Raw genomic sequence first — 26723 nt, 5'->3', positions numbered from 1 at the left:
CAATATGGTCAGTTTACAGCAAAGGTCTGTTACTTGAGCCAATCTACAGTGGCATAAGGCTGCCACACAATGGACGCTAGTTTCCGATCAACCAAGCCGGCTTAAAAACGTGTGATCTCTCGCCGCTGTCAAAGTGGACGCATTTTCATGCCAGAAATTGAGCGCCGTTTTGAGAATCGTCGCGATTGCTAAGTGCTTGTGTTCCATCGGGTCGAAGGAAAATAAAGAGTGTGTGGCGTGTTGTGGACGGTGAAGCAAGAATTTAGCGACGAAAACACCGACTGGCTTCCGGAACGGAAACTTTCACGATGAGCGAACCGACTGTTTCGATAGAATCGCTTGAAGCAGCCGGCATCATGCTGGACCGGCATGACTGCTTTGATAATACAGCCCCTGGTTTATTGGAAGTAAGTGCGAACGATGGAGCGTTAGTGGAACAAGGGTTGACCGTTTAAAAAAGGCATTATTTATCATTGATTCCGTGGTGCTGCCATAACGTGTTGTGATTCCTTCCGCTTCTTTCTTCACAGCTGACGGGAGTCACACAAGCCGGCACACCGACCGCCAGTGGATTAAGTGAGTTTGATTACCAGCAACTCAGCAGCCTGTCGATGGGCTACAAGGAGTTGAATCAGTTATGCACGGTCAACAAAGTTCCCATTCCTTCGGAAGTTATGGAACACTTCAATCGTGAGTATTTTCGACACGTCTCCCGGTGGACACATGGTGGCATGATGCGAAACGCTGATCTCGTATTTATCTGGTTCACTTGCAGACATAAAGTGCCATTGTATGATGGGCTTATTCCCCGAAATAGGACGAGCGTGGCTCACAATCGACACGGACTTATATGTAAGTGCCTTTGAGACGAGCAGTTTGTCTCTTGCTCAACACTTTTGTAATCGCACGAAATGTGTTCCAGATATGGACCTACGAAAATGCACGGGATGTTGCCTATTTCGATGGCCTCTCGCAGGTGATCATAAGCGTCGGTTTAGTAGCTCCTAAGCCGGGCCTTTTTGTAGCCGACGTTAAGTATCTACTAGTCCTGACTACGCCGATAGAGATCGTCGTCCTTGGTGTTACGTTTGGTGACGCTAACAATGGCACACCGAATCGTGGCCTCTCAGCGGCACAGAACAACGAAGAGATGCAGTTAATGCACACGCCAATTTTCGTACTAAACACGGACAACGTAGCTATCATGTGCGTTCAGGGCACGGACGATGGAAGAATATTCTTGGGCGGGCGCGACGGGTGTCTGTACGAGGTGAGTTACCAGGCCGAATCGAACTGGTTTGGTAAGCGCTGCCGGAAGATTAATCACTCGCAGGGACTGATGTCCCACTTGGTGCCGGGAATATTCAAAATATTCACCGAAACCGATTCCGTGGAGAAGCTGGCTGTAGATAACGGACGCAATTTGCTGTACGTGCTCATGTCCAAAGGGTCCATAGAGGCGTGGGATCTTGGTAAAGACTCCGGCAGCACGAGGCGTATCGCTCGGCTCTCATACAAAGAGATCATCTCCAGCGCGTCGCAAATTCTTCGCACGATCGATTCAACCGCTTTCCATCCAATCACCGCAATTTGCCCGCTAACAGAGGATGATTCGTCCAGCCTGCATCTCGTTGCCATCACGGAGAGTGGCGTGCGGTTGTACTTCTCCACGATTCCACTGCACTTACACGGATTCTATATCCAGCAGCAGCAATTGTTGCACCAGCAACAACAGGCTCAGCTGCAACATCAGCAACAGCAACATCAACAGCAAATGCACCAGAACCAGACGATGATGGCAAATCAAGTGAATTCCAATATCAACCTGCCCGATTCGTTTCAAAGCAAACCGCAGGGTTTGTACCTGCTGCACGTTCGCGTCCCTCCCGGCTTAACGGCTAATTCCCTCGTTGGCAAACCCAAGCTAGTTCACTCCGCTCACTACGTTCAGGGATCGCTTCTGATGATATCGCGCCAGCAACCAGACCAAGATCTTCTGATGTGCCTCAGCTCAGAGCAATTCCAGTCGCAGCAGAACCTCGTGGAATCGTCCGCTTTCATGCCGCTCGATGGCCAAGTGTGGGCCGTGGCCGACGTGAAGCGCAAGGATCGCGTTTCGATCACCACTCCACTGCGGGTGGCACAAAACCCCCGGAAAGTGGCATTACTAACGAACCAGGGCGTCCACATCGTGTCGGTGCTGCGAACGGTGGACATTCTGCAGCAGCTTCTGGTAAGCTGTCACGGGCCGCACAACGAAGCCGTTAAGACATACTTCCACAAACAGACGGAACCGGAAGCTTGCGCGACGGCACTGCTACTAGCTTGTTTAGAGTCGTTCCGCGGCACGGAGGTAGGCGAATGGGCTGCTCAGGCGTTTGTTCTATATGGAGGAGAACCGTACGTCGATGGAGCCGTACCGGACAACAGGCAGCTCGGGTTTAACTCCCCCATAGCTGGGGGTGGGTATGGCGGCGGTATGGATGGAAGTTTGCAGCAAAATGCCAACTTTCTACCAGCAAGCCGAATGTACGCATCCACCCCGTACTCGACCCCTGGTCGTGGTGGAACGCCTGCCATGCACCAGCAACACGGCATACATCCGCAACATCAGCAGCATTCAGCGTTGTACGGTGGTGGTTCTCCAACGCAGAGCTTAAACAACAACAACCCTTCGATGGCACCGCACATGACCGAATCGTCATTGTTCCATTATTCAGCCAAACACGCAGGCTTGTACCTGTACGTGTGCCGAATGTTACGGTGCGTGTGGCGAAAGCCATGCGTCGACGAGCGGCTATATTCGACCGTCTCGCAGCAAGATTGCCTGGTGCTGCTGGACGATCTGTACTCCATCCGGCGATTCTTGGAGAATGTGACGGTTACCAGCCTGGTCGGGTACGCCAGTAGCCGTAGCAATGGAATGACGGTGAGGTCGAATGCGGGCGGTATGGGGATCAGTTCCACCGGATCTGGATTCGCTCAGGGTCAATCCGGTTTGCTGTTGCAATCTCCGCTGAGCAGTGGTGAGAGAGGCGCATTCGCTGGGTATATGTCACCGCATCAGCAGTACGGCGTCACCGGTGTCGGATATGCAAGTACGGCGGGTGTGGCATTGGCGCAGAAAAACTGCACCGAAGAGGCCTTGCTGGAGGAACGGAAGTCCTTGGATGCACTGGTCCGACTAATAAGTAAGTACCTCAAGCATTTTGTTTAACCATTTTACGTGAATTAATACTCTTCCTTGTGTTTATAGAACAATCCTGTGAAGTGGTAGGGCTCTGGAAGGTGATTTGTGAACATCAGTGCCATCTGTTGATGGCGAAGCTCTCGAAAGAAGAACAACACGTGCTAAAGTCGTGTACCTTCCGCGATCTTATACTTTCGCGAGTTGATGTATGCGGTCTGCTCATCGTGACGCTAATCAACTCGTATCTGGCCGACAACGCGAGTGTCGGTTCGATTTCCTCAAAACTTCGAGAAGTCTGCCCTACGCTTTACCGTAACGAGGATGCGGTGTCGCACAAGGCCACCGAAATACTTCTGCTGTCTCGCGGTTGTACCGACCGTGACAAGAAGGACGAACGGTTGCGGACTGCTCTGCAACTGTGCAAAAGTGCTGCCCCAAATTTGCCCCTCGGCGCCCTGTGTCAACAGTTTGCGGCCTGTGGCTTCTACAGCGGGGTCATTGAGCTGTGCACCGTGTGTGCGGCCAAAAGTGATCCGAATGAGAGTGCACTGCACTTTTATCGAAATAACGAACCGCTCGACAACCAGGAAGGCTACATTGCACTTCAGAATAGGATGAATTGGTACAAGGAAGTGAAGGTGATGCTGGACGGTGTGTATGATGCGGCGGCAAATTGCAACCAACAGCCTGCGGCGGATGGCACGTACCCGTTGGTGGACGATGAGGAGCTGCAGGAACGTGTCGCCGGCAATCAGGAGGTCTTGACCATCATCGGACAGGCGCTGCAAAATACTGACCAGTTGCTACACATCGCTATCTACGAGTGGTTGCTTTCGAAAAACCTGCTAGCTGAGTTGCTAGAAATTACGGAGCCTTCGCTGGGTGTCTTCCTAAGCCGGGCCATGTCGCGAACTCCGGAAAATCTGCTGCTTGCGGATTTGCTCTGGAAGTATCACGAACGCAACGGGCAACATGCGGCAGCCGCAAAGATTCTGGACAGGTTGGCAAATGCCGCGAGCGACAGTATCAATCTGCAGCAACGTATCGAGTATCTTGCCCGCGCCGTCATGTGCATGCGGTCAGAGTCGGTTGGTTTTTCCGCTCACAATGGCGTGCTGCTGAAGGACCTCGAGGATAAGCTGGAGGTGGGACAGATTCAGCGCCAGGTGTACGACGCCCTCTCGCTGCAGATGTCCGACAACGACCAGCGTTACAACGCGCTCAAACTGCTCGACTCTAACTTGTACAACCTCACGCAGCTGTACGCTGACTTTGCCGAACAGTACGAACTGTGGGAGTGCAAGCTGACAATACTGAACTGTTCACACCACAACGACCCATTGCTGATTGAGTCCGTCTGGACGCATATCCTCGATCACGAGCTCATGGGACGTGACAGCTGCGCTGAGCGTTGCCGGCGGCTGTTGGCGAAGGTGAAAAGTCTGGCACTGGAGTACGAAAACTCGGGCTGCTGCTTCCCGTTGGCGTTCATCGTGCGCGAGCTGGAGATTCGGTGCTTTCGGCTGGGAATGTCCAATTCACCCGTACCGGAAACGCTGATCGAGATGAACCTGGACATCGAGGAGCTGCTGAACATTTACTCGCGGTAAGTGACCTCACTCCGTTTATTCGACGGATGCTGTTGCGCTGGGTGAGAAGATGTGCATTGTTAACGGAAAAATCATTTCTATCACAGCCTCGTGTCCATGAATGAACGTGTCTGGGTGACAGAGGACGACGAACTGTATCTTATCCGATCTACCTCCGCGTTGTTGTCGCTGATCGTCAACCAACCGAAGTTGATCCCCTTGAAGGACCGCCGGAAGGTGGTGACAAAGTCGCAGGACCTCATCTCGGCGGCGCTCAACGTTATCTACACCAAACTGGACACTCAATCGTTGATCGACGTTTTCCGTGATACCCAAGCAAAACTGCAACGTATCGTGTGAAACCTGACGGTCGTGCCAAGACACGTGCGTAGACCGTAGAACACCGGATTGCAAAAGACGTTCTCGGGAACGACGCTGACTAGAAAAAGTACTGCCAGCAATGCATCAGCCTGCAGCATCTCGGGTCGATAATTATTGTATATTTTGAATGTTTGTTTTTCGTTTTTCTTTTACGCAATATATTTGAGTTTTCAAATCGATAACAACAATGCGCCGCAGGATGGCGACGATCATGATGGTGTTGTATACGCGAAGAAGAAATCTAGATAATGTATTTTGCACAATAAAGTGTTATAATCGAGAAAATAATACTCACTCGTCTGGCATCTTTGCAATGATGATGAAGGATCGTTTTCTTTCCTTTTGCAAAAAAAACTCGTGCTTTGTTCGTTGCGAATAATGCCTTTTTTGGGTTAATATTTGCCTTTTTCTCGCATAGTCACTAGGGTAGATTGGTTTAAAATAATAATCCTACTGCTGATGGTGCCAACTTCTAGTCTGCTTATTTCTTTACAAAGCCCTCTTCAAAACCGGCAGGTTTCTACGTGCAGGGCACGGGGTTTTTGGCGATGAATATAATTAATATCGTTAATTTCTTAGCTTTCTCCAACGTGTTCCCAACAACGAACAATGGTAAAAGACTAGCAAAAGATCGTAAGGGCAAGGCTAGCTTCAAATTAATGTGTTTTGCTTCTCCACACACGCCCATATGATGGACCCTTCGCATCGTCTCAGACAGATGGTGGTAAACTTATGCTTAGTAAGGAAATTAAAGCCACACTTTTTTTTTCAAAACAAACCCAAAAACCGAAGGCTGTAAAACCGTACTCCATGATAAAGCAACTGTTACCGACGGACTGCAATAATGATTGGTTAAATTAAAACAAAGATACATAGCTTGAACGTTGGAAATGGGAACTATTGCTCGAATACCAATGGTAGGCGTTTTTCCACCTTGCTCAGAAATTACACCTAGCGAACTGTTTAACTTTACGCTAAAATTTAGAGCGCCTTTTCTGTAAGTGTATCCACTACAAATGGGAGACGTTTCGAGTGAATTAAACCATAGTTCAACTTCAACTTCTTTAAACCATAGTTCATGCTAACACGTTCGGAGTGGAAAACTCTTACCATCGATCGTAACACGGCGATCGAATCGATTCCTTTGTTCCGGTTACGTAATTATGAATAGCTAATTAGTGTACTACTGCGTTGCGAATGACATTTATGTTTACCGGTATATTTACAATCCATGCTTTATGCTCGCTTTCTGTTCATCGTGCCGCTGTCGAGCCGGGACCATGGAACGCTTTGACTACGAAGAAACCTACAACGGTTGCAGCGGCGATGCCCAGTCCAGCTTTCCACCAGAGCAGCGGGTCACTTGACATGAGTCCGAATTGCTTTAGTTGACTGGAAAGAATGAATTGCGATTGCCGTAAGAAAGATGCGAAAGAGAGCAATTTCATGTCAAACACACAATCATGCAAGCAAAATCTATTCACTCTTAAAACGCGTGCATATATTGTGATACGTGCGAGTAATCTGTGGCTTCGAAGCAAGATTCCATTTAAGGAAGTAAGCTCAAATCTAATGCGTTAGTTGCGCCTAGATTATATGATGTTATTAGATTACAAAATGCATATGAAAACGAACGAAATTGATACATTTGTGCACACGACTAGACTTACGTTGTTTCCCACAGTTGTACCAATCTATGCTTATAAAACAGAATCCACGCTGCTTGAAATCGACTGAATGCGACAAAAACGTGGACAGATAAAAATGTGTACCCAAAGAAGAAAAGAGAAAAGGGAGACAAAAAGGTTTAATTAAATTTAAATATATCCTATTCGATATTCACATGTTCGTTGATTTGTTTAATGTATAGTGATCTGCAAACGTCTACAAACTTTGAAATGTACACTACATGCTTATTTGTTGTAATAATCATACATGAGCAAAATTTCACGCTTATTTAGTAAGCTATGTTGAGAAAAGGAAAACTATATTTAATATATATTTAATATATCAGTGCAATTCTGACGCAACTGTAAGCAAAAATTCACCCTTTAACTATACTGACATTCACCTGTTAGCGATTATTCATTCGGTTTCCATCATATGTATCATCAAGAACATAAGGAATGGGAGAAAATGTAAAGAGGCCATTATGCCAAAAGGCTCTACTCACGGAAAAGCCGCCATCGTCGCAAGCTTCGTGTAGATGTCCTTTTTGTTGTGCTTCACGCTGAAGAACTGCGGCTGCAGTAGTTTGTACTTGTGGCAAAAGTCTGGCGGTTGCAGCAGATAGTCCTGCCGCACTTCCTCCAAATCTGCCTTGGTGCCGACGATCAAAACGGGAATCTTACTCTCGGCAAAGTACTTGATGTATATCCTTGCGATGTACTCGAACGATTTTGGGTTACCGACATCATACACGAGACAGGCTACATCGCAATTGACCTCGCTCGGTTGCAGGGGATCCAGCACCAGGCGGGCGTCGACGTCCCGCAGCACCAGATACTTCTCCTGTCCGTACACCTGCACCGTGTTGATCGCGTACCGGTTACTGTGGCGAATGTCACGATCGGTTAGCCGCTTCATGTCCTGCGCAAGGAACGCTCGGCAGAATGTCGTTTTGGCGGCTTCCTTCGGACCGATCACGTGGCACATGTACACCGTGCGGCTGTTTTGCTTTTTGGCAAGATCGATCCGACGCTCGCGCGTGATGTGAATTGCGGCCAGCTGCGATTCGTTCTCATGTACGCTGAAGCCAAGGTACGCCAAATATTCGAGCGTTTTGTTCACGTCAACCAGCGTCATCAAACTCCAACGACACAACCATCCATGAAGCGTTGGCCAACCGTTCTCGTTCGTCGGTATGGTGCGTTTGATATCGGTCGAGAATGGCGGCGTTGGGCAGGCGCTGAATAGCTTCTGGAATTCTGTTGGCGAAAGCGCACCATCCCCGTCACGGTCGCTACGTTCGAACAACGAGACAAGAAACTGTTGGCCACGGTGCGATAGTTCCGTGCTGCTGCCGGGCGGGATCTTTACTTGCGGATGCAAATACTCATCGCTCATCTCGAGGTTTTCGTTGTACCCGAATCGCCGCAACACGGCCCAGGTCGTCTCGTTCCGGCCGCGTTGAATGAACAGGCAATGCAAAAACAGGAACCCGCTTAGCGTTACGGAATCGTCTCGGATACCGTCGGGTGTGTTCTTCATTAGCACCGCTTTCACTTCATCCAACACCTGCGGTTGCAATGGGGCGTTAAAACAGCGTCGCTGAAAGTGATTTAGCTCGTAGTCATTCAGCAGACCATCGCCGTCGATGTCGCACACTTTGAAGATGCGAACAAGCGCCTTTTTGCACGCCTCCGTTAGCTAAAAAGAAATATGCCTCTATTAAATCACGAGCAGCATAATTCAAAGCATCACTCACGTCCTGATCCTCCATTATATACAGCGGTGCAGTTGGGTGTAAGACTGCTTTCTGTGCGTAGTAAAACATTTCCGAAATATTATGTAGCGTTTTGGCAGAACATTCCACACAACTCTCCACCTCGGGGTAGTCTTCCATGATCGAGAGAACATGCTGATGGTGGAAAAAATACAAAGTTTGGATTTAGTCTTTGGGTAGTAAGTTGTTAGATAGGTCAATTTCTAAATTGAAATCAAGTATTACTAGACAACACAACAATCTATGTTATAAATGCGCCTAAAAATAAGGCGATGAACCGCATGCAATGTAGGATTTATCCTCTGAATTCAACCACTGACATGATACTCACATCGATGGTGGAATAATCGACCAGATCTATCTTGTTTCCCACGAGCACGACCGGCTTCCGCTCTAATTCCGAGCATTTCTGCACCATCGGGAGCCATCGTTCCGTAATTCCGTCCAGTGTTTCCTCACATTCGACGGAATAGACGATGCAGACGACATGTGCCTTTCTAATTTCTTCCGCAAGTGCCTCATCCGTTTGTTCAGCCGCTGGAACAAAAGCCACGTAAAGAAGGAATTAAATCACATGACACTGACGGTAAATTGGATTCCGGCCTGCTAGTTGTTGGGGTTGCTAGGAAACGAAGACACTCACCCGAATAGTCGACTATGTTTGTAGGAACCTGTTCCGGTGTCACGTCCGCCGGTATGGTGATTTCTTCCGCCTTCGGTGGCACATCCTCCGGGAACTCCTCACTGACCAGGGATAGGATGAGTGAGGTCTTGCCGACACCCTGATCTCCTACCAGCAGTATCCGAACGTGCCGCCTGTGGGACACCGTCCAGGCGACCATCGTCGTCCGCTGTTGGATTGCCTAAACCCGTCCGCCGCGAGTTGGCAACATTGACCGGAAGTCGAACCGGTGGGGGTGTTTTCGGGTATCGCGTGATGGTCGTTAGTCACCCCGCAGAAATGTCGCTGTAATCGTTACCTGCTATTGCATGCGACCTTCTTCACTTCGACACTCGCACACCGCGCGCTAAACGCAATCTTACACAATCGATCGGCGAATAAAATTCGCAGTTTGGGGTGATGGCACCGTGCACTGCAGATTTCGTAGCAAGTCGCTTGGGCATTTACCTCAAGCAGCGTTTTACACGACAAGATGCACCGCGTTTGCGGCGAGCGTTGCTTCGTTTTCCGCGTGATACAGTTATTTTCCCACCGACGAAACCCTAGGGGGTATCACGAAAGCAACGCCAGCTGCACTGGTACGTCAGCAGCTCTCAAAAGAGCAGCATATTTTTTTTTCTTCTTCACCGTATTACTAATTATGGCCTAACGAGATGCGGCCGATGTTTTCGCACTATTAGTGATAGCGTGAAATAACAAAAAAAACACTCTCGTACCACATCCACACGCTGCAGAACCTTTCTATCGATGAAAACGGCACGACACACACAAAAAACACAACTAGTTTTCCGCGCCGCACTTCGTTGACCCGGTGTTCTGACCCTCGGAGAGAAAGAACTAATCCTTCAGGGCAAGCTTGGCTCGGTTTTTCACTGCGGGTGCGGTAGCATTCGAGTAGGCATTTGCTGTGGTGGGAACTCCCCCGCTAAGTATTTTCCACGCTTCGCTTTGGTTGTTATTTTCATCGCTCCATGCTTTGCCCGCTGTTGTTGATGTTGTTGTTCTTCATTACGAAACCACTATTCTATTTATTCGAGCCCCTCTCCTGTGTTCTTCGCTATGGAATCGGAGCAGTTACATTCAATTGCCCGGTTAGATTAGACACTATTTGGAACGCAGGTGATTATTGACCCATGTGAGTGCAGATTATGCGCTTAGAAAGCGTATTGCACTTGATGATGCAAATGACCGAATCTTATTTTTACTTCACAAGCATTCTCTATCCCTTTTCTTTGTTTATACTGTCCGTCAGCTGTCAAACGCAATTTTATTGTGTGCGTATGTGGTTTATGCTGTCAAGGTAAAAACTCTCTTGTAACTTTGAATGCTAGGCCATGAGGTGTATATTGAAATATATTTAAATTACAACACAAGCTGGATTAATTCGCAGTATGATAAATGTTATGCTACACTATACGATAAAGTTGATTCAAGATAAACTCGCCCATGCTTTCCCTCTCTCTCTTATAATACATTCGGTTATCTTTCTCCATCCGAACCACGTGCTTTAGTCGTTAGACAACCACCTTGCTAACAGATCAGCAGCAAATGTGGCTGCTTACAAAAAGGACCTTTTGAGCTTATTTTGGCCTAACATTGGGTATTTCAAAGAAGACATTTATCTCTAAGAATTCAAATAAATCTATCCATAAAATACACCGTTTAAAAATTCAAAACTTACCAGGCAATTTGAACACGGTTTTGTCATCGTATAACTCCACAACAAATCGAAGCTCGAGGGATTTATGATCATTCCACTGAATGCCATAGCGATACTTCCGCTTTTGGGCTCTTTTATTATCTTTCTTTTCCGTATGAATAGCACAATTCTTTGCCGTACTGGTTTATCTCACAATTCGGGCTGTGCTACCTCTGTTCTCATCCGGGTATTTCATTTGATGATATTGATGTTAGACACCTGGTACCATTCTCACGCACTGATATCAAGTGTTTCAATTTCAAATTCAATCCCTTTCCATTTTTGAAATTTGTTTCGTTTTCTTACCATCCCGATGCCCCGTCGTAAGCCTAAAATCCAAACTAGTTCACTGCACGTGACGATTATATTACTATTGGGGCTTCTGCTAGTATCCCATTACTTCGATCGAAAAACGGTACCGCATGCACTTTAGCGCTTCAAAAGCAAGCTGACGTATCCTTTAGTATAATTCAAGTGGCTATAGTTGAATAGATTTGATTTCTTATACGGTTGTGTTACGCTGACCCGAGAGAGCGAGAGAGAAAGAGAGAGCGGCGGCTGCTGCTATTGCGGATTTTCAAAGTGGTACTATGTTGCGTTGTTCGACATCTTGCAGTTATTATTTTATCACGCTTTTGCAGTATTTCATTACTATCGTAAAATAAACATTATCGCACACTTCCAGACTCAGGGTAACGCCTAGATTTCTTCTACGAGATAAAATCTACTTCTCCGTACATCGGCTCACGACGTGACATGGTTTATGCTGCTTAAGGTACTGCTGCCATCGACCACGCGGATGTATGAGCCTTTCGGTTCACTTGGGGTATTTTTACCCTTCCGGCCACCCATGCTAGTATGCGTATTTGACCGAGGTTTTAAACCTCAACATTTATTTTGTGTATCTTATATCTAACCATAATTTAAACCACTTACCGATTTCGTTACCCCAAATTCGACTGAAAGCGACCTGTGTCCCTCATTCTCAGAAGTGATTATGGAATGTTTCAACCCATAGAGCAATCCTTTATTTCCTCCCCACTGTCGGCTTATGGTCTGATTTCCTTGGGGACTTCTTACAGTTCTTTCACAAAAATGGGCAATAAGATTAGCTTGGGTGGTGTACATGAACTGAACAAAATTAAATACACACGTACACATGAATGGACACTAGAAACGAAAGCGTTGAAAAACAATCGGAGCCTTTTCTACGCTGATCACAAGCGTAAGTACCGGTTGACGCTACTAGTGGAAGAGATTCAGCCACGGTGCATCACATCCACGGAGTTTAGCTATAGTCGGGAATGCGCGAAAATACGGATCATATTAGAGACACAATCATGATCCTTCGGCTCTAATGCATTTAACAAGCAATTATTCGTATACCACTACGAATTGTAAGCAATTATTCATTTGAAAAATAGATTTCACTTCAAGCATTCAGTATCAGCTGCTCTTAAAAAGGGCTTATATACACATACAGTACACATCAAGGATAATTCACGGCTATTTAAGCTTGCATTATGTTTTACTCGTGTACCTTGTATAACTCAAGTTGTATACTTCAACTTCAAAACATTCAAACGGTTTCTGCAATCATTTGCCCAATTCCAACCATCTTGCAATCAAATTCGTAACGTCCGTCCCCGTACCATGCCATACGCTGCCATCTTATGCCAATGTGTATAAAAAGAACATCCGCAGTAATTTGCTAACGTTATTTTTAATCCCCCAAAATGCATTTTTGTGTGTATGTGTGTCTCTCTCTCTCTCATTTGTTTTTTTTTAAGTTTCTTACACGTACATGAAGTTAGCTTAAATTTGTAGTACAAATAGAATTATCACATCGTCCAGCGTTTCCAGTTCAGTTCGTCGAGGAGTTCGATCGGGTTGGTTCTCTCGCATGCGTGGAACCGTTTCTTACTCTACCACCATTCGATACATTTCTATTTTAGCACGTTTTCCATTCCTTCCTATACACTATTTCTCATCCCTACCGAGCTGGTAGGTTGATGCTGGCTGATTCTGGCATTATGATAAGCAAATCATTCATTATCACACGCACGCACACGCACAAACATACATATGCACGCACGTCCAAGGACAGCGAATGCCTAATACTCACGTATCATGATTATATATTATCGGCTGTACCCTACTAATAACACTATTGACGGAGTTTTTATTTTATTTCTTTTCAAGTCGCTTTACGCTAGAATGTGTAGCATTGACTAAACTGAATTGGTGGATTTGATGGATTACCAAACAATACCGATCTTTATATCTCACTGATCGATCTGTTGTAGCTAACCAAATTGCAACGCAGTTAAGTGCATTTTATATCGAAATTAAATTGTTTACGGTACAGTACTAAAGTTTTTGAGATCGAATGATTTGGATCGTGTTGCTGCTGTTTGTATTGAACGTTTGAGATGAACAAAACAAAATTTAAGGATATGGTAAATAATCATATGCGAAAGGCTTCAAAGATGCGATGGATCCAAATGATTGGTAAATTATGCCACTCTTTTTCTTATAGATTGGATTTTTATCATTCATTAGCTGGTGTATGTGCATTATATACTTTCGATCACCGGCACTAGCGCACTTGAGCAGTTTATCCTATAAAACCGCGTGTGTCTTACGGTCGATTCATCCCACCGTTTCATCATGCTTTCAAATTCAGCGAGATAATGTATTATACTTTGTAGTTCATTTTATTTCGCGTGTACATCAATTTTCAGTATTCTATTTGCGGTTTTGAACCCTTTTGCAGTAATTCGTTCAATTTGTATTCGTTTTTGCCTAATGCAGTTGAACGCAATATGCTAGAACTAAAATTTGTTTGCGAAGTTATTCTATACAGCAATAACACTGACAAAATGTTTGTCGGTTTGACCAGAAAGGGATGGTACAGCTGTGATATTGATAACGCATTCGTGCGATCCTTACTAGGGTAATTTTTATAATGTTTACACATCCCATGTACCGGACTGCAATCAGTGTGCCGTGTTTACTTTATATTACTTAAAACCCCCGAAGCGCGCCGAGGTTTAGTTAATGCACGAAGGATTTGGGTCTTGAGAATTTCGAACATTACATTGCCTCGGTTATATAAGACAACGAGAGTGTGCTCTGTTTTCGTATTTCACAAATAGATTGCTTAGTAATTATTAATCGGTAGCCTCATACGGTTCCATCGTTTCACTAGATAATGGGTTATCCGCCTCTTCTTGGCTGCCACCGCTGGAAGCAGGATTGGTGGAGTTGAGGATCATATTCGCCGACGGATTTGTGGTGTCAGCCTGTATGAGAAGCCCGTGTTGCAAGGACTGATGGTATGACGACGATTGTACGGTCGGTGGTGAACAATTCCCGGATGGAATGAATTCATTTTCGATATGGGAGTACGATACTGCCGTTCCCGCGGACTGCGCTCTGTTGCTGAAGCGACGAAGGGCGACCATTTGCTCGAGAGCTTCCAGCTCGTCTTCATTTTCGCATGCTTCCTCCGCATCATCGAGATGGCCGCTAAACACTCCGCCATCCATGCTATTTACACTTATTCCGGAGGTTTCCATAATGGCCGGCATCGTTGAAAGAATGGATTCCGTGTCTGCTACCTTCCAACCTCGTTCCAAACCTGACCCACCAGATTTGGTTTTCAATTGCATGCAAAAGAGATATGAAAGAAAAATAAATGAAAAATATTAGTCTTTGATTTTTAACGAAGAACATCACGTGACAAAAACGTCTTAAGTATATGGTAAAGTAAAACACAAAAAACACGAATCTCTTGAAGCACTGAAAACAGAATAAACCCAATGTAAAATAGATCAGCAACACAAAAGACGACAACAATTATAACTAGTGTGGGCTAGAGACGGACAAGGGAGAAACGAACAAAATAAGAAAGAAAAAACAAAAGAAAGAAACACATTTAATAAAATAAACACACATTGAAAAGACGAAATCATCGAACAAGTAATATGGATTCGAACGAACAAAACCAAGGTACCCAGCAATCAAAATACAAAATATAAAAACGGAAACGAATATCAAAAAGATACAGCAGTTTTTACACGAACAGTAAAACAATGGCGGAAAAAAGGACAATAAAATGATTGCAAAAGATTACATATAAAAATATTCATATTCTTGTATTTCCATAATATCTTCGGTTTTCTGATGTTTTCTTTTTCAACAACAGCATCTAACGCTTGTCTTTCGAGAACAGTGGTTAGGACACATTTATCTAAACCCTATCGTTTGGTCGTATCTTTACCACGGCTCTTCAGCAACAACACGCTTTTGTAGTAATTTATTATTCGTTTCAGTTTGTTTCCGTTGCTCATTAGGTCGTGATTTTTTATTAGAGAATTATGGTACATAACACAATCATTATTCTTACGATTTCGTTTCATTTACTAGCTACATCTGCCGTATTGCAGATTCGATTCGTTTACATTCAGCCATTCATTCATTCGCTATTCATAATCGTTCAAAATGATACAGTACTGCTAATAGTTGACGTTTTTATTATTAGCTATTGTTTCGAATGTTTTTTTTTCTTTTTTAATATTATTTCCACGAATGTAACTCTTGTGTACGCGTCTGATTCTATTATTTACGCCTGTTTCACTACGTTCACCATAATGTTTTGGGTATGTGTGGGGGAACGTTAATGCAAGTACTTTAGAGGAATACGCGATGTATGTGCAATAATAATTTGTTGATACCTCTTGATAACTCCGCTTTATTGCCCAATAGATAGATGTTTATTGATAGACTCCTGCTCTGTACGTTATCCTATCGCAAATCTGTTCTGCCACACATACTTATTAAGCGCAGCGGGGACGAATTTCTTCCCTACGGGAGATCGCTGAAGGCTATTCGTGGTTTGGCGGAAATAGGACACAACACACAAAGATACAATCGACAGTTCTTTCGGTGTGTCCTTCTGTTCGTCGGTCGTTTCGGTCAGTTGTTCCTACGCGTCTTGAGAACGTTTTTTCGTTTTCTTTCATATGAGAAAGTGAACTAAAACGAAGATGAATGAAGCGCGCCTTGGACGAGGGCTTACCGTCATATCTCTATAGCGCAGTTCACCAACTAAGCAATCTAACTAACTAGCGTCATCTTTATGTGGTGCTAGTTACACGTTACTTGATTCATCGTTCGCTTAAGTCGTCATATAGCTGATACGTTTGAGTGTAAATATGTGTATGTATGCGTATCGAAGTGTTTCAGTGCGTGGATTTGTGAGTAGATAATGTAAATGAAGTCCTTTGCTTTTAAATACGAATATAGATATGTTTATATATATATATGCTGTTTAATGGGTGAATGCAAAAAGAAATCGAAAAATTCTGTCATGACACATGATTATGCCATGAAAAGATGAGTTATGCAACACACTATGATTAAATATGATAAGTTCATTTAAAAAATATGTAAAATAGTTGCAGGTAAAGGATGTTTGATTTTTTTTCTTTTTCCTTATCGCAACGATCAGTTCTAATATCTTTGCAACAGGAGGGAGAAGGTGAATGAGAACATACAGGACGAAAAACTAAAAACAAACAATACGAAAAAACTTGAGATGTGCGAAAATATTATGAGAAGAACATAAAATAATAAACACAACAGAACATAAAAGGAAAAGGGGTAATTTAAAATGTCAAAGAAGGAAAGTTTACTAACTGGCCGAGTGTACAGGAACATGATGATGCAGGTGATTGGGTTTGCCCGAGAGAGACGCAGCCGACGTACTGGCAGTCAACGGATTCGCCATGGAGCCGATCGCAACACCGATATCGCCCGTAACCGAGCCGGACGACGTGAGAGATGCAGTGGATTGCACTTTCACATTGGCATTGTGCAGCTTCTGCAACCCTAACGCTTCCTCTATGATCCCAGCCATTCGTAAGCGATCGTCCTGGAAAACAGATTGGAAAGAGCACAGCAGAAGCAGAAATAGAGAAGCAAAAAAAGGAAATCAATTAGGTATACTGTTGCTGCATTCCGTTAGTAAAGATTATTAAAAATTCGTCTAGTTACTTCGTGAATAAATCCTAAATGTACTAGCTCATGCGAAAGCGTTACGGCTGAGTCGTCCGGCGAGATGGGACATGTTAACTGTCGGTTCATCGAATCATCCATCCTTAATAATATTGTCATCTGTAAATACAACCAACGAAAAAAGGGTGGCAAGACCAACGATTTCGTTATGTTAGAATAGCAGGAAGCATGACAGAATCTCCCCCATTAGCGATACTTACAAATAATTCACAATTTTCCTCGCGCGGCTTAACACTACAAATCATATGCAAAACTCTCCTAGTCTCAATATCTAACGGTTCCGGTGTAGCCGATTTCACCGATTCTGCAGTCTCGGGCGATATTGCTCGCGGTCGGGAAGCGGGTGGTTTTTGTGCCGAAAAGGCAGTCAGTGGATAAATGCCGTACCTGTTTGGGCGGGAGAGCATGAAGCATCATTGACGATGTGCCACATCATCCACGGTGGGAGTGCATGTATGGCGCCAGCTTTTGCAGCGGCTCGAACTGAGCACGCACGATTAGGCGGAACACTTACTTTACGTCCTCAACAAACTTTTCCAGCTTTTCCGTGGCGATGGCATCGCCAAGATGGTACTTGAAGACTTCATTGGCGTACCGAATTTCCGCATAGACGATATCTGGCTTATAGAGCTTTTGCAGCATTTCGTCATAGTTGGCTGCATTTTTGGCCAAAAACATCCGACCCCAATCGGAAAGGCGGCGCGTGCACGAAAGGCCAAAGAAGAAATGTTCGGAGCGAGAGAGAGAGAGAAAGAAAGAGATGCAGATGGGAAAACGCGGCGAGTGGGTGAAGCAAAGAAAATGTATTATGATTAAAATCAACACCGATGAAGTAATGAAAAACAGCGAACGAGATTCAATCCGTTCGCCAAATTCGTCGTTCGAACGTAACGGGAGCGCGCACAGTGGCCACCAAAAAAAGGTCCCCACTGCGAACAGTTTCTCGTATTGCCTCTGATATTCCATGCCAACTGGCCGGCGGCGGACCGGGAAGGGAGAAAGTTTTGACACAGGATTAGAGAGGGCAGAAACCGTCGCCCGGTTGCTGCTTATGAAATATTTATTTTGGAGCCGGCACCCAGCACGCCAGCCGGGCCAGATGGAATATCAATTCAAGGAGAACGCTCTGCAATATGCCTTGGAGATTTACTAGCACGCCTGCAGCAGTACTCTACTTACATGAGGTATTCACTAGACAGTGGGCGGCGAGTAGCTTGAGTGCGTGCACTTCGAACAGCAGCGGATGAAATAGTAATTCTCTAGCGCTAGGCCTTTTGGCAGGGTCATGACTGAGGCACTTAATGATGAATTCTTTCTGCTGCGCATCCTCAAGACTCTCGACAGTGCGCTTTATATGCTCATCTGTGACTAGCGTACCCGAGTCACCGTTCCCTTGGATTTCCAGTGCGGCCATCTCCAGCGCACATATGCCGAACGAGTAGACATCGATGGCCGTCGTCGATGCGGCTGCTGCTCATTCGATGTTTGAGATGACATAAAAGCACGGGAAGAAAAATTGCAATAACAATTATGATGGCATGATTCGGCAAGAGTTGCCACCTCCGTGGTTACTTACATCCATATTCCGGTGCTATAAAATGCATGTTTTTCATATTATCCCTACACGTTTTTACATGATGATGAATGGCATCTGGAGCTACACTACCAATTTTAACTAGACCATTATGCTGAATAAATATTGTATCACAGGTTAAGTTGCCGTGAATTACTGGCGGCGAACAGGAATGCAAATAACTGTAAACGAGGAGAAAATAAGTCAGCGTGAGGATGACAACGTGAAATATTTCATTATTCTGCACCACGACTATGCGTCGACAAAACGTCCTCTTAGAAGCGTCACGTTCCGCCAACGAGAACTCTTCCGCACTCCCGTATGCACGGCATATACTCACCTAAGTGCAGATAAAATTTGAGTACACCACCTTTTCCATGCCTGCAGTGGTAGCTTTTTAACATTTTTCTTGGTACGCTTCAGAAACTGCTTCAGGGAACCAGAGGACATGTATTCGGTTATAAATATTACCTGCAATGACGATAAGAGGATGTTAAATGTTTGCATGAAACTAGTTAAAAGCAAAGACGGCGAGTTGTCCCTCACGGGAAGGTCGTCCACGGTCCCACTTGACCCTGGAACCGTTCACTTACCCTAGGCTTATCGTTATGCGTATCCGTCCAGTAACGGTGAAATTTGACTATGTTTGGGTGCTCTAACTGTGTTAGGTTTTCGAATACTAGTTGTATTTTTTCTTCTTGCGATTTGAAGTTTTTCCGCTCGGAAAACTGCACCTCGTTCCAGACGACTTCGACACCTTCCTCGGTGTCCATCGCCAAATGGGCACAGTCGATACCGGGAACATCGCGCTGTTCGACCTGGGGAGTAAAGAAAGCACAGTGTGACGTGAAAATAGACGAACTTTAGTGTACATGTTTATCGTGGTTTCGTTTAATGTTCAAGCGAAAAACAGCCAACTTTCATCTCATTATGAAACTCCGCCCGCAGGACGCGACGATGATGGAGTTTTCGGGCGCACATGTTTTCGCTCTTCGATCAATACGGAACGGTATGGAATAAATTCAATTTGATGGGAAAACGTGACTGAAAGTGTTCATAAACCGGCGCGCCCAGATTGCGAAAAACTATAGGCCTCCTGCGTCCCTTTTTACTTTCCTGACTGGCCTCAGAAGTGCCGCTTGAGTTGTTTTGCGCGTTTCGGAATGCCTCCTCGAATCCCTGGAGGCCCTGCGGAATTACACACATCGATCTCTGGTCGAGGAGGCTACCAGGCATTACACGGCGATGTAACGCGCTTGATTCGACGGTGTCCTTTGGCTGTTGCGAAAAGGAATCCTTCCCGCTGCAGGTTTCGCACAATCGCCAATGTTCGATCGGTGTTTGTTTTTGAATGCAGCATCATCAAATCGGAACCAGGAGTCAAACACAACACCGTCTACAGCAGATGTTTAGTGCCAAAAATCGATTCTGTCGGCGCGGAGTGGGCAGCCTGAGTTTGCCGATTTGTAACACAATGCTTTCGGATCCATGAGGCAGAATAAATGTTTTGCTGTTTACACATTTTACTCCAATTCGTTGCCAATCACATACCAGCAAGCGAAAATCTCTGGGTAGTTTGTGAATAATAGAAATGATAAGTTATTTTTCACAAATTAGATCTAGCCGTAACAGTTTCGTAACAGATAAGCTCGGACGTTTTACCGACCAGCTGTAGAAGATTGAGAAAGATAGCCTTCGCCATTCGCACAGGGAAAAGAGAAATATTTCATGAAACAGCTGATGTTTGGGCGCCGGTTTGGGTGACGGCGCCAAGATTTTTCCTCGTCGTAGGGTGCCGACAAAGAACATATATAATTCAGGATCAGGTTCCAGACGTAATTGTTACCGATGGCGCATGGTATTAATATTTATTCCGTCTCGCCAAACGTCCTTGGCAGGAGCGATCAAGTTGGCCCGCCATGTCCTAAGTGGTAACCGGCTCGTCCTTTTTTTTTTTTGGGAGCGTTTGTTTTGATGGTTCCCACGACTAGACTGCGTTAACTTCCTTCAGTTACGGTATCAGTCGGTTCTCGTCGCATGCTACCGGTAGGCCGTTATTGATTATTTGATGCTGCAGGCCGAGATTGCTTCGACCGATTGGTGGAGCCGCCCACGGATGAGATTGCAAGGTGACGGACACGCATCCCGATTCGTTGGGTGGTGCCTTTTCTAGACGTTATTTGACCGCACGTTTCGGTTACGGAAGTGGCACCGACGTGTGATACGCCCACCCCTTTTTTCACGGTGCCCAGGAGCGAGGAAAAGGTCAACCGAAAAATGCTTAATTAGTGGCGCAAATGTACATCTTCTTCCGTGCGGCCCTTTTTCCTAATGGCCGGTAATGAACCGAGGCAGCCGGTCGAGATGTCAGCGCTGCGGTGGATTAACGCTTGACAAAATTCGGACCATATCGAACGGCAAAAGAGAATCCCCGTCAAAACGTGGCCAGGGAAGCTAGCTGGGCGACGCGGAACAGTGGTGGTTAAATTTTTAATTAGGTGTCATGTTTTGATATTCATTAACACTTTTTTGCCCATTTTCCGAGTGACTTGGCGGGGTTTATCCGATGATGGCGCGAGTGTGCACGCGGGCAGTTTGGTTTGGGCTGGTTTGGTTGGGGAAGAACGGTCCACAGCTGTCGCGGACACGAGCATGCACTTGGTCTGGTAGCATGTCTGGTAAGACGCGCAACGGACCGTTGAAACCCAACCCACGTGGGGCGCGCTTATGGCCGTCGCGTCGTCATTGTGAACGTTGGCAAGGCCCAATGGGCGAATTAGGCGGAATTAGGCTAACCGACACCACCACTACGGGTGGCCCTTTATATTGACAATGTGGGCGAATACCTGGATCCTTAAAATTGGCAAAGAAGAAAATGGTCTCTTTATGGATGATTTAGCTTTAAGACGGAAGCTTCATGGCCTATTTTATCACCATATTGCACCATATTGTAGCGGCTAATGCGGAGTCTAAGCCCACGTGTAAATAAAATAGAGCATGTGGGCTAAATTCGCTCATGCTGGCGCCACCGTTTATTTCGATCATGTTGATGAAAAACTATTTTTATTAGCTTACTCCACGTTTCCTCTTGGCCGAGAGTGAATTCGATTACAACAGTTTGATTTATTTATTCGCGACCGTTTGAGGGGTCACTATTTATACTCCCTCGGCTCTGTTAATGGGTCCGAATTTACCGTATCCCTGTGAAGCCGCAAACAGCCCACTGTACGCTGATAATGGGAGGGAAATGAGAAGGCAGGCAACATTTCACTACCATCAAGAAAAAAAATCCAAAAATATCACCACTGCTCCCTAAAATTAAACCAAGGACGAAGGTGGCGAAATGGACAGAACACGACAAGGCTTTCTCCGTCGTTCCGTTTCCTGTACGATCAATCAATCGAATGCAGGAAAAAAACAAACAGGAAGGAACAAATGGGTTTACGCCGCCCGAAAGACAGATGCAACATCAATTAGCTCTGACGGACCGAACACGTCGCGTGGCGCATTCGGAAGAATATCTCGTAAACTTTAGCTTCATCTTATCACCGTCGATTGTTTGGAAAACCTTGGTCCGGATTTTGCGCTTTACGCGATGATCGGCGGAGAGAGGGAGATGGTGCGGGCACATTCCCGTATGCGCGATGCAAAAGCTGCACATGCAACGGTGGCTATAAATAAATCTCACAAAAACACAACAAACGTGTGACGGTGGGGGTCATCATTCACAGACTGACCCTTTGCGGGCACTAGAGCATGCTTTAATTCGATGCACACATTCATCCCGCGGGGAGACAATCGGTGGCGCCTCCTACCAGCAGCAGAAACGGAGAGAAGGGCAGTGAGCAGAAAAAAGAACCACCCCCCCCCCCTTCCTCACACACAAACAAACAACAAACACCACCAAAATGAGTCGTGAGGCGCGCAAAGAATTTAAACCGAATAATTATCCGCTGCCGCGAGTTCTCGAGACGCGGCTGACCATGAGCGAGTGGGTGTTCTTTGTTTTTTTGTTGTTGCTTCAACTGCAACGCACGCCCACCCACCCACCCCGTGGTTGGGAGGGGGGATGAGCACAATGTAAACAAACCCTTTCGCTCAGGTGGTACCTCAAAAAGAAAGAGAATGCGGGCGTGGCATGTCCTTCGGCGAGCTGATGGATTGATAAGTTTAAAGCGTGGCCAAGACAGTTGAACGCGTCCACCCGAGCGTAATGATGGATGGCTTGTGGTGCGTGAAATGTTTTGGCAAATTTCACTGCAAACATTTGAGAGATATAATAAGCATGTCATTATTTTTTTTTTTTGCACAAGGTTGCATCGTATCGTTTCGGAAGGAAGTCCGTACCAGAATTAAAGATTCGGGAGAGACTTTAGTTGTGTTTCAGCATTTTAAATACATAGAATGATCAGGGATTCCTCTTCAAACTTATCGCATATCAAGGTTGCATTTAATGTTGTTCTGCCATTGGGCAACAGCACATTAGTGCCAAGAACAATCAATATCACGTGCTATGCGGGTGGTTGCAGCTGGATGGCTTCCTAGGACGTATGTAGATATCATACTGTTTCACAGAAAAAGCTGATGGCCAAAGGGCTGGTTGTAGAAATAAGCATTATTAAACCATTTTTTTTTCAACCCATCCTTTTGAGTTTAGAACCCAGTTGGATTTCCTTGACCTTTCAATTCACGTTACAGCTGTTCTGACATCTGGTCGTTCATTTTTCCGCCAAAGAACAAGTTTGGCGAAAAGAAAAGAACAAATTTCCTGCAACAACGTTAACGTAATCGGAAACCTAAACACACTATTGCAATGCCGACGTTGTCCGCGACCTTTAAACTTGCGTTTCTCCGGTGCGCGTGTTTACACTCCACGCCAACATTTCCGCGTCTTCTTGCCCCCTTCTGGCCACCCTTTTGGCTGGGCTTAAAACACACCAACAACACCCAAACCCGTAGATAACCTAGGCACGCCCGCCCGCCCGCCCGATGATGCGTTCGAATGATAAACAAACTTTGAATGTCGTGGCCGTGCGCGGTTTTGCGCGTCCGCACGTGACTCCAGGGCGGGGGATGTGGCGGCATGGGCGTCTCCTTAAGGGCGGAAATAAAAGTTCCACGGTTGGAGGAGTACACGCACGCGGCGGTCGAGCGTGGCAGAAGAATCCGATACGTTGCGGTGTTGCGTGCGTACATAAAACACCCCCATTGGGCCTCGTGAGTTTGCGCGCCAGAACATATTATTTCCGCTTTATCTGGTGCTCGCAGCGTACCCCGCCGTCGAGACGGATTGCATCCCCCACCGAAACAAGGGTATCACGGGTTTGAGAGTACACGTAAAAAAAAAATACATCGACCCCCCCAGTATTCTGGCAATCCCCGTGACGAAGCTCGGGTATGATAAGCGCTGGCGCCAGCTTCGCTTAATTAAGCGCGAGGTTTAGCCAGTACATACGTCCAAGGGTGGCACGTTGATACCGAGAGGGTAGCAGGAAAATGAATGCTTTGACGCAGTACGCGCACCACTACCAGTGCCCCAGTGGTGTGGGGTGTTTTGCGCCAAGTCACTCGCGCCTCGTATCCACGGATGGGGGCGCGCATCGACTAGAACGCGCGAAAGGCTTGTGGTTTGGGTGTGTATGGGAAGAGACGCGTGCGTATTGTTTGATAGTACAGCTGTGGGACACACCGACTCGAAGCTGCGTCATTCGAATCGAGCGAATTGGCTCGCGCACTATGCGCTAATGTGGTGAAAAGCGCTGGCCCAAAAAGGCGGCATGATCGCGAATACATTATGTGATAGCGTGGGATGAATCCTGATCGACTGTGTTGAGAAAAATCACATTCCAGGTTGATTGAATTCAAAAGCATCCCTGGCATGGAGACTTACAATTGTGAGGGCCACCTTTAAGGCTCTGTTAGTAAAATGCACACGGATAATCAAGAACATATGGTGTTCTTTATTATAACAACTCTCCTCTACGGTGTATAGTGATTTCCATTCCTTTACAAAGTATCATTTTAATAACAAACCAACCACCGATAGCTCTGAAACGCCCACACGATAAAGAGCTGTAAAACCGAGTGCGGAAGTAGGATTTCTTTGAACCCCGTTTAGTTGCGTCTATGGCTTGTCTCGTGCCACTCTGACTGACACCATTTTTATCCCACAAAGGCCCGCACACACGCCGTGTGTTGATGGTTTATGATCGCTTGACAGCGGCGTAATCGCACCAGAATGGATTGCGGGATGCCGCACAAGCCGAAGGTAAATAAATTCGAATGACGGCCCCGAAGGCACGCTTGGGCGTATGATTGATGCCCGGCATGGATGGTGGGTGGTGGGGTGGGTAATGATAAACATTCGCAAAGCGAGAAAAACTTTCTTCCGAAAGAAAGCGGTGCTATTTATCTTCAGCCGCGGAACAAGCAACAACTGTCTGTCTCAAGGCAACAATTCACATCAAGCGAGGTGTTGTTGCAGATCAGGCGGTGCATTATCTACCGCATCAAATGTTCCTTTCAGATGTTTATTGAATTTGGTGGTTGTTCGGTCAGCACAGAAGACGCGCGGTGAACAATTTCATTTTACTAGTAGTTTTCATTTACAATGTGCATTTCACATGCTTGTATATTTACAAAAAATAATCAATTTTATTAAAACCATAAATATGTCGGTCTGGGTTGCAGAACGTTATCCTTTTATGTTTGATACAATTTTTGTCTTATTTTTTTACATTTTCACCACAATTCAACGATCAATCACATAGTGATATGTTTCTTTTGCTGGCAGCGAGCAAATCACGAACACTTGAGATTGCATTAGCGAAGCGGAATGCCTTCTACGTCTTGATGCGCGATTCGTAAGACACTAATTATTTAATAACAGTTACAAAGCTAATGCAAAGACTTCAGTTAAGTGTGGTGAAACCGTCGGCTAAGGCTAAAGCGCGCGGTACTAGATTTACATTTAACGCTCTGTAAGATGCTGGGCACGAAATCGTTGTTATTTCTTGCCAATGAGGAGTGCAAACGATTTCGAATTGATCGTAATTAGTGATTGCACAATACGACATTGAAGTAATCAATGGATTGAATGTGCTTGTTAATTCCTCATTGAATGAAGTTGCTGTTTATGATACTTTAATCAGTAGTATTCAACAGCCATTTTCTTTGAGCAAATAAAATAATCATTGTATTATCCCTTTAAACGGTTACACACAACTCTCTTTAATTCGGTTTTCAATATTTTTTACAAAGACGTTGATATGAAAATAAACAGTTTGAGTTAAAAAAAATGCTTATTTACGTATATTAACGATCCCATTATATGAAAATGTTATTCAGCTCACTGAAACTTTTTGCATTCTAAGCGCATAAAAGCATATTGCACATAATAAATGATGCCTGAATAAGGTGACAATAGCAAGCATGCGGCATAATGCAATGCCCTTTGCATGCTAATTGATAGTATGTCACATCTTTTTCAGGTAGTCACTGACTAACCGGAAATGATATTTCCGATGACTCATCCACCGGGTGATGCATTGGATAAATCTGGAAATAACACAAAAACTTGCCTATTGAATGGCTTGCGCGAAAAAGAGACTATTTAGGATTACTCGCTCTCCAATCTGCATGAGTCATATCAACGAAGCAGCTCTTGGGTTGTCTTTTTTGTTAGTCACACTTTGCAAAAACGTGTCAAACAATATCCTATTTTTGTAAACCCTATTAATGCCCATTAAATAATGTTTTAGAAGTACTGCAGGTGCAACGCAGAGTGTAGGTGTTTTCATGAAGCAGAGCTAATCACTAAAATAAAACCGAGAAAGCCAAATCTAATTCGCCGACGATTTTTACGCAAAACAATTTTGTCGTCAAGGGCGTTCGAAGAGCACGTACCACCCAATCCGAAGGTCAATCATCAGTGATACACTTAATGGTTGAAACCCCATTTTTTGATTGCGCCTTTTGGGATCAGTTAAAAAGCAATTAATTTTAATTGAACGGTCTCATTAAAACGAGCGCTAACTGGGTGGTTGTGAAATTGACCTACAGGAATAGACCCAAAATTTCGATT

General features: G+C 45.3%; 3 protein-coding genes across 6 annotated transcripts in view; 1 reads left to right on the top strand and 2 right to left on the bottom strand.

Annotated features, from left to right (window-relative positions):
* Positions 1–308: 308 nt before the first annotated feature.
* On the top strand, positions 309–5439 carry LOC128725471 (nuclear pore complex protein Nup154). 2 transcript variants are annotated; one of them, XM_053819221.1, is made up of 8 exons: positions 309–407; positions 531–690; positions 776–852; positions 923–1770; positions 1846–2489; positions 2520–3191; positions 3257–4796; positions 4887–5439. In XM_053819221.1, exons 1-8 carry the CDS (start codon positions 309–311, stop codon positions 5137–5139), a joined length of 4293 nt encoding a protein of 1430 aa, XP_053675196.1. In that variant the 3' UTR covers positions 5140–5439. The 2 variants fall into 2 exon arrangements, with proteins under 2 accessions (XP_053675196.1, XP_053675195.1); XM_053819220.1 differs by having other exon boundaries at positions 1846–3191.
* A 98-nt stretch (positions 5440–5537) lies between these two features.
* On the bottom strand, positions 5538–9517 carry LOC128722886 (mitochondrial Rho GTPase). 3 transcript variants are annotated; one of them, XM_053816570.1, is made up of 6 exons: positions 9249–9517; positions 8937–9142; positions 8588–8740; positions 7334–8529; positions 6831–6893; positions 5538–6552 (listed from the first exon to the last, which is right to left on the bottom strand). In XM_053816570.1, exons 1-6 carry the CDS (start codon positions 9445–9447, stop codon positions 6414–6416), a joined length of 1956 nt encoding a protein of 651 aa, XP_053672545.1. In that variant the 5' UTR covers positions 9448–9517; the 3' UTR covers positions 5538–6413. The 3 variants fall into 3 exon arrangements, with proteins under 3 accessions (XP_053672545.1, XP_053672546.1, XP_053672547.1); XM_053816571.1 differs by having other exon boundaries at positions 6843–6893; XM_053816572.1 differs by lacking the exon at positions 6831–6893.
* Positions 9518–13838: 4321 nt separating this feature from the next.
* Positions 13839–26723, bottom strand: part of LOC128723409 (nuclear receptor-binding protein) — a 29673-nt gene continuing 16788 nt past the window's right edge. Inside the window, exons 2-10 of the mRNA XM_053817146.1 lie at positions 19234–19458; positions 18981–19111; positions 18644–18822; positions 18247–18537; positions 17582–17723; positions 17268–17454; positions 17047–17166; positions 16690–16924; positions 13839–14629 (exon numbers count right to left, since the gene is read on the bottom strand). Of these exons, the coding sequence (XP_053673121.1) occupies positions 14160–14629; positions 16690–16924; positions 17047–17166; positions 17268–17454; positions 17582–17723; positions 18247–18537; positions 18644–18822; positions 18981–19111; positions 19234–19458 (1980 nt within the window). The 3' untranslated portion in view covers positions 13839–14159. The remainder of the gene's footprint in view (positions 14630–16689; positions 16925–17046; positions 17167–17267; positions 17455–17581; positions 17724–18246; positions 18538–18643; positions 18823–18980; positions 19112–19233; positions 19459–26723) is intronic.

Source organism: Anopheles nili, chromosome 3 (genome assembly GCF_943737925.1).
Source record: "Anopheles nili chromosome 3, idAnoNiliSN_F5_01, whole genome shotgun sequence".
Taxonomy (NCBI): domain Eukaryota; kingdom Metazoa; phylum Arthropoda; class Insecta; order Diptera; family Culicidae; genus Anopheles; species Anopheles nili.
Note: the sequence above shows the minus strand (reverse complement) of the source record. Positions and strands in the feature narration are given on the sequence as shown.

Coding starts and splice junctions, on each gene's coding strand:
- LOC128725471 (XM_053819220.1), top strand. CDS start 309: ATGAGCGAACCGACTGTTTCGATAGAATCGCTTGAAGCAGCCGGCATC. Junction 691..775: donor AGTTATGGAACACTTCAATC/GTGAGTATTTTC, acceptor GTTCACTTGCAG/ACATAAAGTGCCATTGTATG. Junction 1,771..1,845: donor CAGCAACAGCAACATCAACA/GCAAATGCACCA, acceptor TTCGTTTCAAAG/CAAACCGCAGGGTTTGTACC.
- LOC128722886 (XM_053816570.1), bottom strand. CDS start 9,447: ATGGTCGCCTGGACGGTGTCCCACAGGCGGCACGTTCGGATACTGCTG. Junction 9,143..9,248: donor AAACATAGTCGACTATTCGG/GTGAGTGTCTTC, acceptor CTTTTGTTCCAG/CGGCTGAACAAACGGATGAG. Junction 8,530..8,587: donor ATATAATGGAGGATCAGGAC/GTGAGTGATGCT, acceptor ATTTCTTTTTAG/CTAACGGAGGCGTGCAAAAA.